The following is a 17,701-nucleotide window of genomic DNA, read 5'->3' as shown; positions in this document are numbered from 1 at the left end:
AGTTCCAGGATGGCTGCTTGTGCTGTACTACTGGGAATAGTAAAAGGTTTCTTACAAGAGAGGTGGCAATTACTTTATTTTCCATGCACACATATATAAAGGAACTGAGTTTAGGACTTGGTTGCAAATAGTACCACATGGCTGATAGTGTTTACCAATTTGCAGGTTGTGAGTCTGTTAATTAAAAATACATGGTTCTGACTTACGTGGATGTTGCGTGTTTTTACATGTTCAGCTGTGAAGTCAGTCAAAAATGGGATATGAAATGAGAGATCTGATACTAGTATGTTTACTAAAGAAAGTACTGAAGCTGAAGTAAATGAACTTGTGATTAAAATAAAAATAATGAAGCAGTCTTCACAGCATAGTTAAAGGCAGTGCTTTTAGTGACACCTTTTAATTTTAACTTTGTCTTGTAGGAACCATGAACATAGAAGATACCAGTTCGATACTAATAAAAGATGCTGGTAAATGAAATTTTACTTTGCCTTTGAAATAAAAGAGCCACTTTCGTTTATGTGCTTGGCTTAAAATACGAAGAGTTTGTAAGATTGGTTTTTGAGACATTTGGAATGTAGAATTTACATCTTCTTTCTACTCTCACTTGATGTCAAACTTCATTTTTCAAAATGTTTATGTAAAAAGATGCTTTTTTTCATCTTTTATTGGAAGGGGGGGAGACAAAAGAACAACAGTAACCCCCAACCTCCCCTGCAACCCAACAAAAACCCCAGACCTCTAGAAGTCTGACTCTCTGTCCTTTCTTCTCTACACGAAATAAATGGCCAGCAGTGCTTCCATGGAGATACTCTGTCCATTTTATAAGTAAAAAGATTTTAAGGCAAAAGAAAAAGATTGTCTAAGACCCCCGAAGGAACCATGCTTGATGTTAGAACCAATTCTTACGATTTTTAACTACATCAAGAGTCTGCCTTTTCTCCTGTTTTTTTCCTCCTTTCTTCTGAATTTTTGCGCTGGCTCGCTCTTTTCCTCGCTCGCGCTCACTCGCTCTTTTTCTTGCTCACATTCTTTCTCTAACATTTCCTAAAGATCTTTCTTCACTGTGGTCTGATGTTTCTTCAGAAAGATATCATTCATCTTTGTTTTCTTTATTACAAAGAAAATTAAAAATGTGTGTTGAAGCTTAAAATTAGTGTGATTATTTAGTATCAAAGAATGAAACATTTTAGCAAATAATAAGTATAACTATTTTTCCCCCTAGTGTATAATGCTGTTGGACTGGCTGCTTATGAATTATTTGATAGTGTGGATTTTGATCAGTGGTTTAAAAATCAACTATTAGCAGAACTGCAGGTTTCTCATAACAGGTAAACATGTTCATTTGTTATGCCTTCATCATTTAAATACGAACTGTGGATACAAGTCTAGTGTGACAAAATGTCTATAAACTGCAGACCTGAAAAAGAATCAATATTTAAAGATGTCCTCTAAATGAGCTAGAAAGTGTGAAATACATACAGAAAACTGATAGTTACAGAGCAGTGTTCCTGATAGTTTCTCTTCATGTTTAAATTATTGTGTGGTGGATACTGGTGGGGGTCTGTAAAAATATTTTAAATCTGTCTTCTTGCATATGTATTTGCGTTAAGTAAACTTTCTCTGGAGAGCCACCTTTGCTCATTTGAAGACAGATATTTAAGTCTCTTGAAACCCAAGAGCCCTTTAGCAGCAAATTTCAACTAAAATCTTTGGAAATATACTGTGTAATACTGTAGCTTAGCCAAAATGGTAATTTCTTTTCTTCTCTAATAATTTAAGTACAAGCCTGCTGTAGCACTATGTGGTTAATTTTTCCAGCAATAAAGTAAAGCAGCAAGGATTTGGTTCGTGTTGTAAAGTCTGAATGACTGCACCTGGTTCTGCATAAAGTATTATATAGCCCATATGTTGAGGGTTTTCCGTTTGACCAAGGTCATGGATGGTCTTCACATGAGCACCTTTTTTTAGTTTTGTTTTGTTCTAATAAGTTGTTGTTGTTTTGGTATCAAAAGGTATTTTGCAACATTGTTTTTTGCATCTCAGTACGGACTGAACTGTCCATTTCTACAACTAACTAAAAGGCTGTGAGTGTTTCTCTTTGTCTTCTATGGTAGATATAGCTGTATTTACACATGAGAAGACACCTGATCTAACTATTTGGTTAACATTTGTAGTATACATAGATTAAATTCCTGTGGGGACAGACGCTTGCAGGAGAAGTCATCCAGAAATTTGAAGCTGTATTTTCTTGAACTTCTACTGCCAGCATAATTGGAGACCACACAGAAAACTCAGAACAAAGCACAAAGAACTCCACCCCTTGAAAATTGAAATGCATGCTATCTGTTCGCTCTCAGGGACAGAGAGAGAGAATATAAATATGCAGGTAGAAGTGCAGAACAGCTGTGACCAGAGCAGATAGTTACATAATTATGTCATACCATTTAAGGCTTTTCTTTGTGTTGGTGATATGAAAAATATCCAACACTGATTTCAAGAAAAGTGATGTAGTTTTTCAATATTCTGATTTTTACTAGGTTGTGTATGAGGCACAAGTATTCTAAAGACTAGACAAAGTTCACAGCTCCTTGACTCAATAGAAGAATATGTTAGTAAGGCAATGACTTGTGTAACTCATGCTTCTGCATGAGTTCAAGCTTCACTTCCACTCAATCTGAGGCAACACTGAAATGTTACCCTTCATGAACTTCGTGTTTCATTCTAATGAGCTGCTGTACACATGCTACTTCCACAACTTTCACGTTCACAGAAGGTGTGCTTTGTTAACTATCTTATAATTATGAGAATGCTTAATAAATCACATTTATTAAGTGTAAAGAAGCCTCAATTTCTCTAACTTAAATCTCAATTTAAATCTCTAACTTTATGGCTTACAAGGTATCAGATGAAAAATACACGTAGGCCAACAAAGCGAAATAATTAGTTAAAATTCTGTAAATAGGATTTATCTTATAGAATAGAATAGAATTAACCAGGTTGGAAGAGACCTTCGAGATCATCATGTCCAACCTATCAACCTATCATCTTCTCTAATTTTATGTGTGTGAATTAAACATTTCAAACTGAGATACACTTCCTGATCAGCTTTTATAATCAGTGGAGAGAAATAAACAGCTCTATGGAATACTTTTCTCAATCATTATGCTAGAAAATTTGTCTCATTGTTCTGGTTCTCTTCCCATTGACTCAAAAGCTGTTTGATTTGTGCCCTTTCTGCTGCTGTGCAAGAGTTTGGACTGATAACATGAAATATCCTGGCAGTTGCTGTAACACTGTACTTAAGTTTGCATTTTTAGACTGTTTCTTATCTACAATTCTGAATGTAAAAGGAATGTCAGGAGAATTGGTGGAAGCTATGGTGAAAGCAGCAGATGCCTTGATGGCAGTAATACACATAAGGTGTAGTCTCTTTAATTAGTGCAGAATTAGTGCAGTCTCTTTAATTATGGGCAGAATAAACGCTCTCTAGTGAGACTTTCAAGACTGAGTATTTTAGGATGCAAGCTACATTTTCCAAACTAAGTTGGTGTTTTCCTGAGCCTTCCAGTGAAGAAGTCTGGTGAAAAAGATTACTGCAGTAAAGTTGATTTTAGGGAATATGGTTCTCAGATTTCTTCTTTCATCAAAACATTCTAAAACAGCAAGTGTGATGAGTTAATGAGGACAATTATTCTTTTTCCCAACTTTATAAAGATATAAACCAATACGCAGACGAGTGATTTGGCTGATCGGACAGTGGATTTCTGTAAAATTCAAATCAGACTTGAGACCTGTATTATATGAGGCAATTTGTAACTTGCTTCAAGACCAGGACTTAGTGGTAAGTATAACTAAGTAATGTTTTAGATTAGTTATTTGTTCTGTAAACACAGACACAAATACCATAGCTTGTGTAAACTTCCCCAATAATTTCATAACATCAGTCTGTATTTTTTTTTTTGTAAAAAGAAGGTTGTGAAGCGTCCTGAGATAAATGACTTATAAAGAAATTAATACTTTGTTTAAATAAAACAAGGTTATTCTGTGGCCGGTCTCTGCAGTCTACAGTATTATTTAAGCATCAGCATAGTTATCTTCTAGGTGAAAATGATAAATGGCATCAACTGTTGAGTACAGTTCTCTGGTATAAAGCTACTGTTTCAGTTTTACCAGCAAATGAGGTTGAGTTGAGAAGCTGGCTTTGTAATTTTCTTTGTGCTTTTATTTCTAAACAAGCAGGCATAGCAGCCAACAAGTAAGCCTAATTAGTTTGTGAATTGCATATTAGTAACTGGCAGCTCTTTCTGTGTTTCTGGACAACTTTAGCAAACCAGGATATATTTCTGTGTTAACGATGTAGCAGTTTTCACTTAATGCTATCTCAGCATCTACCAGGGGAGACCATTCCGGCTTAATAAGTTTGTTTGGTTTTGTGCTTTCTGGGTGACAACAAGCCACCCAGACATAATTCCAAATTAAACTCCTCTACCATGGGAAATGTTTATTACAGGCTAGGTATCTTCTTGTTTAATTCTTTCTTGACCTTCATGAAGGTTTTTATCAGAGTGGTTTCTCCAGGTTGTATACTAAAGTGTACTAAAATGAAAGCAAATTAAAATATTTGAGTTGAAGTAAACGCACAGAATAATTTGATTACCACAGTAGCAACTGCTTTGATACTGTCATATATTATGTTGATAATCAAAGTGTTTAATGGCCATATGCATGATAATTTATGACTTTGTCTTTCAGGTCCGTATTGAGACAGCTACAACACTGAAGCTAAATATCCTTTTACTGGCAAATATACTTGATTAGCTCTTAATTCAGAGTTACTGGAAAATTAAGAATTCTAAACTTGCTACCAGGTCTTCACCTTGTAGTTTCATGTATCCATGCAATATTTGCTTATGTGAGTCTTGTAGCCATCTGCATTCTGTATTATTTTCCCTTAATCATTGTTTACCTGTAGATGACTTCGAGTTCAGAACTGACCAGTTCTTGCCGGTAAGAAAATTTATGTGTGTATTCTGATGAACAGATAGATTCATAGAAGAAAGAAGGAAAAATGTTTTTCCAAATGTCATGTTAAGCCAAGAAGAAAAACTTCCTAGCATTGTCTTTAGTGATGCCTAGTCAAATATCTGGACTTAAAACAATTGAGATGTGTGTTTGTGGGGTGCTGGCACAGCTAAGTTTAAGTTACAGACTTTAGTACTTTGTTTGGATGCCCCCTCTCTGGAGATGTTCAAGGCCAGCTATGACAAGGCCTTGAGCAACCTGGTCTAGTAGAAGGTGTCCCTGCCCATGGCAGAGGTGTTGGAACTAGATGATCTTTAAGGTCCCTTCCAACCCAAACCATTCTATAATACTGTGTGGCAAGAAATGCTAAGTTTCTTCATATTAAGACACCATGAATGCTGTCTTTAACAAACATGTCTTTACATCAGTGTGACTTTCCAATATGACTGTTGCATGCAAATATTAAATATACAAAACAGGGCTTTAGAAACAAATACTTTCTTGGTCTCCTATATGTGTTTTCTTTGTAGAGGTCATTACTACTGTCATTATGTAAACAATGAAATGTTAGCCATAAATACAGCAAAGATTTATTTTGATCACTCGAATTCAGCAGGTGATTTTTCTTCTCTATTGATTATGACTTCCATGTTACTTTCAAATCTCTTGAACAAGCAAAACCAAAATGCAGAATGCATCTGCACTGTATATACTGGAATTGCTGAAGATACCTTTTTCAGTTCAATACATAAAATTTAGCTACCAAACCAAAAGCTTGAAGACCATACCTTTGCTTTGACTAACAAAAAGCTGTTACTGAAGAGACAGCCTTCAGCCTTATAGCATTTTATCTGTGAAGTCATGTTTACACTTACCAGATCATGAAAATTGTTTATATTTGTGTTTGGACTATTATGCAAGAGGATATTTGGATCTTTTTCATCTTATTTAGGCAGTGACATGATCGGCTAGTGTGCATTTTTCCAAACAAAAAAGTAACATTTCAAAATTAAATATTTTCTTAAGTATCTTTCAAACTTCACAGGTCTCCTAGAACTGGATACTTACAGGAGAATCACCAATTCTTGTCACCAATTGTCTTTTGATGTCTAACCTGTAGCTTTTTATTTTTCTTTCAGTATCTGGAATTGATGTTTACGCTGCTGTTCCAGCTGCTTCAGGAAGTAACGCAGTGTGACACCAAAATGCACATTCTTCATGTTCTGTCTTGTGTTATTGAAAGAGTCAATATGCAGGTATTTTTTGGCTATTGTTGGCTTGAACAAAAACTGGCAGAAAAATGTCACTTATTATTATACTGGTTATTGTTACAGTAGCTGCCTGCATTATTTACATTACTTGGTTCTCTTCACTTTTCAGTTTTTACTTACGTATTGTGTAAAATGTGATTGCATAGTTGGTGCTGCTTACTAATAATATGTATTTACTGTATTTTCTGCACTGACCCATACTTTGGAGTACAGAAAGACTTTCACATATTGTGTTTCTTACAGTTTTGTTTTTTAAATTGTAAGTTACTCTATTTAATCTGAACTAGTATTTTATGAAATCTTGCATATTAAAAGAGTCCTAGGAACTGCACAGCTGAATTTGTAATCTCATTGGTACTGATATGCATTGTAACTGCCTATATAGCACACTCTGTGTGAGAGGCTTCAAAATCACATTTTTAATTTTCAGTACTTTCTTCTTAGAGTATGTTCCTTAGCTAATTCAGAAAGAAATAGAAGACATTTTTGCAGAATTGAAAAAAGAATGTTTGATTGCTTTTCTCTTGATTGGTGATATTACAGTATTAGGGACAGAGATAATTCATTATTTTGAGGTTTTCTGCCCTTGCTACAAATAATCCTGTCTGAGAGCCAAATAAAAATTTTTGTCCCTGGTAGGAAAAGTCAACATGACAGCAGATTTCCATGCATTTTGGATCAACTATAGAAACAGCATTAAAAAAAAAAGAAAAAAAAACCCCAAAATTAAATGAGAGAATAGAATAGAATAAACCAGGTTGGAAGAGACCTTCGAGATCGTGTCCAACCTATCATCCAACACCACCCAACCAACTAAACCATGCAACCAAGCACCCTGTCAACTCTCCTCCTGAACACCTCCAATGACGGCGACTCCACCACCTCCTCGGGCAGCCCATTCCAATGGGCAATCACTCTCTGTGCGTAGAACTTCCTCCTAACCTCCAGCCTAAACCTCCCCTGGCACAGCTTGAGACTGTGTCCTCTTGTTCTGGTGCTGGTTGCCTGGGAGAAGAGACCAACCTCCCTTAAGGTAGTTCTAGAGAGCAATAAGGTCACCCCTCAGTCTCCTCCTCTCCAGGCTAAGCAACCCCAGCTCCCTCAGCCTCTCCTCATAGGGCTTGTGTTCCAAACCCCTCACCAACTTTGCCCTTCTCTGGACACGCTCCAGCAAGTCAACCTCCTTCCTAAACTGAGGGGCCCAGAACTGGACACAGTACTCGAGGTGCGGCCTAACCAGTGCAGTGTACAGGGGCAGAATGACCTCCCTGCTCCTGCTGGCCACACTGTTCCTGATGCAGGCCAGAATGCCATTGGCCCTCTTAGCTGCCTGGGCATACTGCGCACTGAGAGAACTTTTGAGTCTAGTTAGGTTAATTCCTAATTAAACATTTCAGAAGACAGGTAGATTAATATTTTAGTATTGTAGAGCATCACAGAATAAATTGAAGTTGGGACAAATGTCTGGAGGTTATGTAATCCAAACCTTGTTCAAATGATGAAAGATAATTAACTTCAAAAGTTTTTCAGTGTGGTGGTGGTGGTGTTTAATTTTGTTTTGGTTGGTTTTGTGTAGGTTAGTTTGGTTTTTTTTTTTACTGACACTGTTTATGGTCCTCTTAATGCCATTATTTAGGAGCCCTATTTAAATGAGGAATATAGGAAAATACTTCTGGTTATCAAATTAAGTATCTTTTTTGTGTGTTCTGTTTACTGCGTAAGTCTGATTGCCATGTGGAATTGTTACCATAAATAATCTGATGGAAGTTAATTCAGTCAGACTATGAAGATGGTATTTTAGGAATAGGAAAGACAAGTAAATCACAGCAAACTAAATATTTTTACTGTCACAAAGGCAGCTTTTATGCTTGGAATAAATGAATGGCTTTATTTCACACATTAATAAATAAATTTGTGTTCTGAACTTCAGATACAACCACACGTAGGATGTTTGGTTCAGTACTTACCACTCCTTTGGAAACAGAGTGAGGAGCACAATATGCTGCGATGTGCCATTCTAACCACTCTAATCCATCTTGTCCAGGTAAATGGTCAGAATCACAAATACTGTCAGTGACTCCTTCAGCTCTTTTTCAGATATGCCTACATATTCTATGTGTGTATATATTGGGAAAAGTAAGGTATATTTTGGTTTTATAGGCTTTCAAAATGCTTATTAGTCTTAAAGACATAGTTATCATGTAGTAGAGGTAGACATATATTAATGCCTCCTATTTTTATTGTCTGTTGTATTAGAATTATCAATTATTAAAGCATCTCATGGGCCAGGACCTGCTATCATATAGAATACATAGAATAAACCAGGTTGGAAGAGACCTTCAAGATCATCGCGTCCAACCCATCACCAATCCAACACCGCCCAAGCAACTAACCCACAGCACCAAGCACCCTGTCAAGTCTTCTCCTAAAAACCTCCAGTGATGGCGACTCCACCACCTCCCCAGGCAGCCCATTCCAATGTGCAATCACTCTCTCTGTATAGAACTTTTTTCTAACATCCAGCCTGAACCTCCCCTGGCGCAGCCTGAGACTGTGTCCTCTTGTTCTGGTACTGCTTGCCTGGGAGAAGAGACCAACATCTGTCTGTCTACAACCTCCCTTCAGGTAGTTGTAGAGAGCAATAAGGTCACCCCTGAGTCTCCTCTTCTCCAGGCTAAGCAACCCCAGCTCCCTCAGCCTCTCCTCGTAGGGCTTATGTTCCAAACCCCTCACCAACTTTGTTGCTCTTCTCTGGACTCGTTCCACTGTACCTTTGTTCATGACTGTAGCTTATAACTGTAGTAAGTGACAGTAATAGAACAGAGGTGAACATAGTGATTCTCAGATCGTAATTTATCTTTGTTTTTTTTAATGCCTTTGTGGTGTAAGGAACTTCTCCTTTCCAGAATATATTGCTTGCATTTAGCAATATTAGCTTTTGATTTCCCATTTTTTATTTAACTAAATTTGTTTAGTTCACTTAATCTCTCACTGTTCTGAAAACTAAAGAAATACAGATAGATCTTGTCCCAGATTTTCGTATGTGAAGTTGATAACTATGTTGACCAATATTGTGTCTAAATGGAGGTTGCTAGTAATCTGTAGTCAGAATTTTGACAATTTAGAATAATTTAGGTTGGAAAAGACTTCTAAGATTACAGAGTCCAACCCTTAACCTAATGCTGACATGTCTACCACTGAACTGTGGACTGAAGCACCACATCTACATGTCTTTTGAAAACCTTCAGAGATGGCGACTCCATCACTTCCCTGGGCAGCCTATTTCAACACTTGACAACCTTTTCAGAAAAATAATTTTTTCCTAATGTCAAGTCTAAACCTCCCCTGGTGCATCTTGAGGCCATTTCCTCTTGTCCTATTGCTTCTTACTTGGGGGAGGAGGGCAGAACCCACCTCAATACAGCCTCCTTTCAGGTAGTTGTAGGGAAATAAGGTCTTCCCTCAGCCTTCTCTTCTCCAGACTAAACAATCACAGTTCTCTCGGCTGCATCTCTGGGCATACTACTGGCACATTTCTGGTTTGCTGTCTGTCAACACCCCAAGGTGGGGACCACCACTTGTGACTGGCTGTCAACTTAGACACCACTCTTTGCGCCCAGACAATCAGCCGTTTTATTTATCCAGCTAAGCGTACACCTATCCAAGCCATGAACAGCTAGTTTCTCTAGGAGAATGCTGTGGGAGACTGTCATATGCTTTGTTAAAAGTCCAAGTAAACAACATTCAGTCTTTCCCCAGTCTTTCACTAAATGTGCCACCTTGTAATACATGATCAGGTTAGTTAAACAGGACCTGCCCTTCATGAACACATGAAGACTGGCCTGGTGACCTGTTTGTCCTATATCTGCTGTGAGATGGCACTCAAGCTGCTTGGGTTGTTTTGATTCTTGCTGGTAACTTGGCATCTCTTTCCTGTTTTTTCTATACATAAATTTCCTAACCATTTTAGAGGCTTCCTGTAATACCTTCAGGGAATTTTGAAAGCCTATAGAAATTAGTAGCTGCTTACTTTATCCAAAGATAATTAAAATTGCCCGAATTTCTTATCAGTGAAGGAAGGTATCTTGGTATAATTAAATAATCCTTGAAGTATCCAGAAATAACTATGCTATTGGCAGTGAACATACAAGTAAAACATACTGTCTTCCTGAGAAAATAAACCAATGCGTAGCTACGCTGCCTTACTGTCTGCAGAATCTGTGCTATTAAGCACTTGGTTTGAACTATATGCCATCCCACCTTCTCCAGCTACATCCAAAGATGTACTGGGACTATGAAAGATCAAGAGGGTCTCTCCTAGGATGTTGGGCTGTGTCCATACAGGAACAGAATGAATATGCAGGCAGTCTTGAATTTGCAGGAATGCATGCTTAACAGGATAGTACTGTAGAAGATAACAGTGGAAAGAAAGTGGAAAGGGAATTGCTATACATAACAACCAAAGGAAAAGTTGGAGTTCTTTTAAAAGAGGAGTTAGTTCAAACAGGGCAAAAATATATTTTTTGTGTGGCTTATGGAGCGTTTACAAAATAAATCACTGTCACCAGTCTGTGTGTCTTTATGTAGCAATGAAAACCTTTCTTCTGATACTTAAAATATATCAAAAGATTTAGTATGCACTGAGATCCAACAAGAAATTATTTTCTTGATCTTCAAAACATTTTATTCAGCATTCAGTTATTTAGTATTTGTTTGAAGTGTGAGGTTTCACAGAAAGAGAATGACCAGTGAATGTTTCTAGGAATGTGTATTGTTTGTCATATTTTCTTACAGACCATTGATTTGCTGCTTGTTTAAAAAAAAACTTCCATCATTTTTGGAAGACATTTAGAGAGGAAGCTCAGGAGTATCAAACTATATTGTTGTTGTATGAAATGAATGCAACTTCAACCTTTGATTTCTTGAGTGTGTGTTTATAGTATGCATATAAAACAGCATCACAGATACTTTTCAGTGCTATCCTTGAAATGCTTGACTTGAAATATGTGAAGTATTTTATACATATATGTATTTGTTGTTCACTTTTATAGGGACTGGGAGCAGACAGCAAAAATCTCTATCCTTTTCTACTTCCAGTTATTCAGCTAAGTACAGATGTTTCTCAGGCTCCACATGTGTATCTTCTGGAAGATGGTTTAGAGTTGTGGTAAGAACGTTCTTTAACAGCTTCAAATTTAATTTTTTTTTGTATCCTCAGGAGAAAAAAAATTAAATTTCAGCTTTATTAAAAATTTATATATTCTTGTTATACTGACATTATCTGTATCACCCCTTTTCTCAGAAGTGATCAAGTTGGGAAGTTAATGAAAGAAATACAGTTAAAAGTAACTGAGCAGATAATCTATTTTCAGGCAACTGATGGTGAGGTACTGGTCTGCTGGGATGATGAACAGCAAGGCAAAGTCTAGACTCACTATAATTTGTATCCTCAGCTAACAATTGGATGTGCTTCACTTTGGGAGCACAATGTAGTGATTCTTAGAGATGGTTGATAGAAGAGATGGTGAGTTTACAAGGATAAAATATAGAAGTTACCTTCAGATCTCAAGGTATTTGGCAACTGAACATATAAAAAGAACTGGCGCTGTGATGAATTTGCTGTGAGGTGAATTTGGTTTCCTAGTGTAGCTGACAGTTTAGGAGGAGGATACTGTTACCTGGACATTTAACCTATGAATCTGTTGTGTGTGCAGCAGACGAAGGTTTATGATGCCATTGGCCACAACTTGAAGTGCAATATCTTCACAGAATGTGACAGGAAACTTTTTAATGAATCAGTTCAGAAATTCTGTATCTTAGTAATATTGGTCTTGGGTTTCTTACTCTGCCCATGCAGAACAATAATGTCTTAAGGTGTCCTAGACCTTCAGAGGAATCTGGATGAGCTGACAGACAGTGGGACTGTAATGGTGTATTGAACCAAAAGCAGGAGAGCAGCTGATACTTTACATAACCAGAAATGTTATTTAAATGCAATAATTTCACACTGAAGCTGTAGGAACAAACTGTAATGTGTTTCTGTGGTTTTAAATATGAATTTAATTTATAGCTACTGTTTTCAAACCTCAGGGATTTTTAATTGTTGCAAACAATGATGAGCATAGTTGTGCTTTTATGTATGGTAATCAATCAAGAAAATAAAAAGTTAATTTTTGAGCTGGTTGTCATCACAGCTGCTCCTTTGAAATGCAAAGCACAACATACACTGTCCTTATACCATGAATAATCCCCTGTATTCACTTTCTCTGAGTTCACAAGTTGAGTCCTTGGACATTCTTCCTGCTGCATTTTAGAGACTATGTTGTCTTCAAAAACACAATAGCATGTTTTACTTTCCTCTACCTGAGCAAGACTTGTGCTTATACTAATGGGTGTGTTTTGAGGACTGCTGCAACACTTTAAATTCATTTCAAGTAACTGTTACATGCTATTTAAGGATGTTCTAGATGGTTACTGGAAATTAGTGTTTTACATCTGTCAGAATGATTGCTCAGTGCTTTTCATAGAAATATTTTGCTTAATCTGTTGCTAGGTTAGTGACATTGGAGAACAGTCCATGTCTTACACCGGAGCTCCTGAGAATATTTCAGAACATGTCAGCCCTTCTTGGTAAGCCTTTTCTTAATAAAATTTCTGGGTTTTCTTGTTCTGCTTTTGTTTTTCTTGCATGAAGAGATGTTGCTGTGGCTATAATACCTAAGAGGACTTTCAAAATTGGAACTACTAAAAATTGAAGAACAAACGTACTTGACTTTCCTACCCTTATTTATTATGCATTTGCCCTAGTTTGTGGTTTGGTTTTGCTGGTGTTTGTTGTTTTTTTTAATGAAGCTGCTTTGTACACAAAAGTTAAGACAGCTCATCATTTTAGAGAGAGGGTTTTTTTTAAGAAGTGGTTCCTGAAATGTAACACCAAATGTGCTGAAGTTTAATGATTTTTGATTTGGTGGAATACTTGCCTGTTCTGCTTATTACTAGAATGATGATTTGTAGTCTGAAGAGTTGAAGCTTCCACTATTAGCTTGTCTGATACTCATAGGATATTTTCAGGCTATCTAAATATGTCTGTAATTGTGTTGTTCAAGCAGGATTAAAAGCAATAGTTTTGCCTGAATTGTTGACAAAATATAAACTTACTGATGAGAAGTAAGATTCAGTGCTTGGGAAATAATATTTGGCAAGCTTTTGCTTTGTAAGTAAAAGGAGTATAAATATTTCATGGTTTATTTCTATTATATAGATATTTTGTTTAATGACATCTTTAGCTGTGCTTTTGTAGGTTGTGGAGCTAATGCAGCAAATTAATTTGTTTTTTAATGGGAATCATGGAATACTTTATGTTGGAAGTAACCTTTTAAAGGTCATCTAGTCCAACTCCCTTCTATAGTGAGCAGGGACATCTTCAAATAGATCAGGTTGCTCAGAGCCCTGTCCAACTTGGCCTTGAATATTTCTAGGGATGGGGCTTCTACTAATCTTGGCAGCCTGTTCCAGTGTTTCATCACCCTCACTGTAAAAAAAAAAATCTTCCCTTGTAGCTAGTCTGAATCTACCCTCTTTTAGTTTAAAACCATTACCCCTGGTCCTGTTGCAACAGGCCTTGCTAAAAAGAATGTCTCCATCTTTCTTACAAAACTCAATTTGTACTACTGAAAGTCCTGCAAGTCCCACCGCAGCATTCTCTTCTCCAGGCTGAACAATCCAAGTCTCTCAGCCTGTCTTCAGAGCAGAGGTGTTCCAGTCCTAAATTCAATTTTGTGGCATTCATCTGAACCCATTCCAACATGTTCATGTCCTTCTTGTGCCGAGGGCTCTAGAGCTGGATGCCATACTCCAGATGAGGTCTTAGTAGAGTGAAGCATAGCAGCAGAGTTATCTGCCTCAACCTGCTAGCAACACTTCTTGATGCAGCCCAGGATACAGTTGGCCCTATGGGCTCAAGGACACAGTGCTGACTCACATCCACCAGTCTCTCAAGTCCTGTACAAGGCTGCTTTCAATCACATCATCCTCTAATCTGTTTTGATACTTAGGATCTCCCCCACCCAGGTGTAGGACCTTGCACTTAGCTTTGTTCAACCTCATTGGTTCATCTAAGCCCATATCCCCAGCTTCTCCCTCTGAATGACATCCTATCCCTCTAATGTATCAACTCCACCACTCACCTTGGTGTCATCTGAAAACTTACTGAGGGTATGCTTGAATCCACTGTACAGACCCCAGAAGGGCACCCTTGTCACCAGTTTCCATCCAGGCATCAAGCTGTGGGCCGCTACCCTCTGGATGTGACCATCCAACGAATTTATTAGCTACCAAACAGTTCACCTATCAAATCTACGTCTCTTCCTTTCTGTGGTTTTTTAAGAATGGGTGCAATGTTCCCCTTTCTCCAGTCTCCAAGAACTTCACACGTGTCTGCCAGGACAGTGTCTTGGCAACTCCCTCAGCCAATTCCTTCAGGATTCTGCAGTGTATTCCATCAGGTCCCATTGACTTGTGTATGTTTAGGTTCGTCGGGTGGATGCAAATCTTGTCTTCACTTAGGGTGGGAGGGACATTGTCCCTCTGATTCCCATCTTGTGGTCCTTCAACTTGAGCGGTGTGAGGAGAGTGGTTGCTACTGAAGAGTGAGGCAGAATGGTTTTAGAGTGCCTCAGCCTTCTCCTCATCTGTTGTAACTAGCTTTCCAGACTTTCTTATCAAAGGGGGTACACGTTCCTTAACTTTTTCTGATTGACATAAATGTGGAAGCCCTTCTTGATGTTCTTTGCATCACTTGTTAAGTTCAGCTCCAGGCACACCTCGGCCTTCCTCATTCCTTCTTTACACAGTGGACAGTGTCCCTGTACTTTTCCCAGGACACCTGTACCTAGTTCCACTGCCTATGCAGTTCCTTCTTGCCTTTATTTTGACCAGCAGGTCTCAACTTAGCCATGCTGGTCTCTTCTTTTCCTGATTTCCTACCTCTGGGGATCAAGAACTCTTGCACTCTACGGAAAGTGTCCTTAAAAGTCTGTCACCTCTGCTCCCTTGTCCCTGAGGATTGTTTCCCAGGGAATTCCACTAACTCCTCAAAGAACTGGAATTTTGCTTTCCTAGAACTGAGGGTCCTGACTTTAGTCTTTTTAGCCTGATCCGTATCTCTCAGTACTCTGAGCTCCATCAGCACTTAAGTACTGCAGTACAGACTGCCTCCAATCTTCACATCACTGATGAACTCCCTTGTATCAGGTCCCGTACCACATCGCCTCTGGTAGGGCTTAAGAAGTTATTTTCAGGATATTCCGGGACTCTCCTGGATTCCCTGTGGCTTGCTGTGTTACTTTTCCAGCAGATGTTGGGGTGGTTGAAGTCCCCCAGTAGGATGAAAGCCTATGAGAGGCGATTCTGCCACTTTGCATTGGTAAGACCTCATCTGGAGTACTGTGTAGAGCTCTGCAGCCCTCAAAACAGGAAGGACATGGACTGATGTAGTGGGTCCAGAGGAGGGCCATGAAGATGATCAGGGGGCGGGAGCACCTTCCCTAGAAGGACAGGATGAGAGAGCTGTATTTTTGTAGTGGTTTTAGTATTAAACTCCAGATTTGATCTCTTAGGTTGTGTAGATGTCAAATCCTTGTTATCTGTCTACATTCATATCTGCACACCTGTCTTTCCTTCCTTCTTCTGTGGTTGTAGTAGATAACATCCATTACAGGAAATTTGCAGTGTACAAATGGTGGTGATTTTCATAATTGTCAAACTGCTGATCTGCTTGAGTTAAATTCAGAAATACTCTGTATTTGTTACTGCTGTTTTATCCTCACTCTGTTCTCCCTAGTCTTCATGTGATTCTTTCCAGGGTAGCAATGAATATTATTGTAATACTTGGCAAACTCTTCTGAAAAAAGATAGAGGCATTTAGGAGTATTCTATGCTTGTAACAGTTTGCTTGTCCAGGTAGACTACATCCACAGCCTGCCCCACATCCACCAGGCAGTCACCTGATCATAGAAGGAGATCAGGCTGGTCAGGCAGGACCTGCCCTTCCTAAATCCATGCTGGCTGGGCCTGATCCCTTAGCCATTGTGTAAGTGCTGTGTGATTGCACTCAAGATGTTCCATAGTCTTGCCTGGCACTGAGGTCAGGCTGACAGGCCTGCAATTCCCTGGCTCATCCAACCGGCCCTTCTTGTGGATGGGTACCACATTGGCCAGCTTCCAGTCATCTGGGATCTCTCCAGTGAGCCAGGACTGATGAAAAATCATGGAGAGTGGCCTGGCCAGCACATCTTCCAGCTCTCTCAGCACCCTAGGATGGATCCCATCCAGTCCCATGGACTTGTGGGGATCCAAGAGGCTAAGGAGGTCTCTTAACTACTTCTTCCTGGATCACAGGGGAACTATACTGCTCCTTGCCTCCATCTGCCAGCTCAGGAGGCCATCTGTCCGGAAGACAACCTATCCTGCTATTAAAATTGAGGCAAAGAAGGTGTTAAGTACCTCTGCCTTTTCCTCATCTTTTGTTACTATGTTCCCCTCCATGTCCACCAAGGAATGGAGGTTCTTCTTGCCCCTTCTCTTGCTAATAATATATTTATAGGATTTTTTTGTTGTCCATCGCAGCAGTGGCCAGTCTAAGCTCTAAATGGGCTTTTGCCACTCTAATTTTTTTAATGCTAGGTAGAGCATGTAGTACAGTTATGCTAGGTAGGTTTTCCTTAAGGTGAGGTTTCAAACACATTTATGTCAAGTTGAGATTTTCTATCAGGGATGGAGATCAGTGGTAAAAGTACAGCAGCTGATGTGTAACATAGACCAACATCCTTATATGGCCTTCTGGTACTACTTTACTTCTTGAACACTTTCCTGAGAAACTTGCTTTCTGAATGTCATAGAATACATAGAATAGAATATACATAGAATAAACCAGGTTGGAAGAGACCTTCAAGATCATCGCGTCCAACCCATCAACCAATCCAACACCACCCAAACAACTAACCCACGGCACCAAGCAACCCATCAAGTCTCCTCCTAAAAACCTCCAGTGATGGCGACTCCACCACCTCCCCAGGCAGCCCATTCCAATGGGCAATCACTCTTTCTGTGTAGAACTTTTTTCTAACATCCAGCCTGAACCTCCCCTGGCACAGCCTGAGACTGTGTCCTCTTGTTCTGGTACTGCTTGCCTGGGAGAAGAGACCAACATCCATCTGTCCACAACCTCCCTTCAGGTAGTTGTAGAGAGTAAGAAGGTCACCCCTGAGTCTCCTCTTCTCCAGGCTAAGCAACCCCAGCTCCCTCAGCCTCTCCTCGTAGGGCTTATGTTCCAAACCCCTCACCAACTTTGTTGCCCTTCTCTGGACACACTCCAGCAAGTCAACCTCCTTCCTAAACTGAGGGGCCCA

At 39.0% G+C, this 17,701-nt stretch overlaps 1 protein-coding gene across 1 annotated transcript in view; it reads left to right on the top strand.

Annotated features, from left to right (window-relative positions):
- IPO11 (importin 11) overlaps positions 1–17,701 on the top strand; it is a 108,651-nt gene that overhangs the window by 33,306 nt on the left and 57,644 nt on the right. Inside the window, exons 13-21 of the mRNA XM_054178096.1 lie at positions 420–467; positions 1,223–1,328; positions 3,715–3,841; positions 4,753–4,786; positions 4,967–5,007; positions 6,162–6,278; positions 8,224–8,337; positions 11,345–11,460; positions 12,847–12,923. Coding sequence (XP_054034071.1) covers positions 420–467; positions 1,223–1,328; positions 3,715–3,841; positions 4,753–4,786; positions 4,967–5,007; positions 6,162–6,278; positions 8,224–8,337; positions 11,345–11,460; positions 12,847–12,923 — 780 coding nt within the window. The remainder of the gene's footprint in view (positions 1–419; positions 468–1,222; positions 1,329–3,714; positions 3,842–4,752; positions 4,787–4,966; positions 5,008–6,161; positions 6,279–8,223; positions 8,338–11,344; positions 11,461–12,846; positions 12,924–17,701) is intronic.

Source organism: Dryobates pubescens, chromosome Z (assembly GCF_014839835.1).
Source record: "Dryobates pubescens isolate bDryPub1 chromosome Z, bDryPub1.pri, whole genome shotgun sequence".
NCBI lineage: Eukaryota > Metazoa > Chordata > Aves > Piciformes > Picidae > Dryobates > Dryobates pubescens.
Note: the sequence above shows the minus strand (reverse complement) of the source record. Positions and strands in the feature narration are given on the sequence as shown.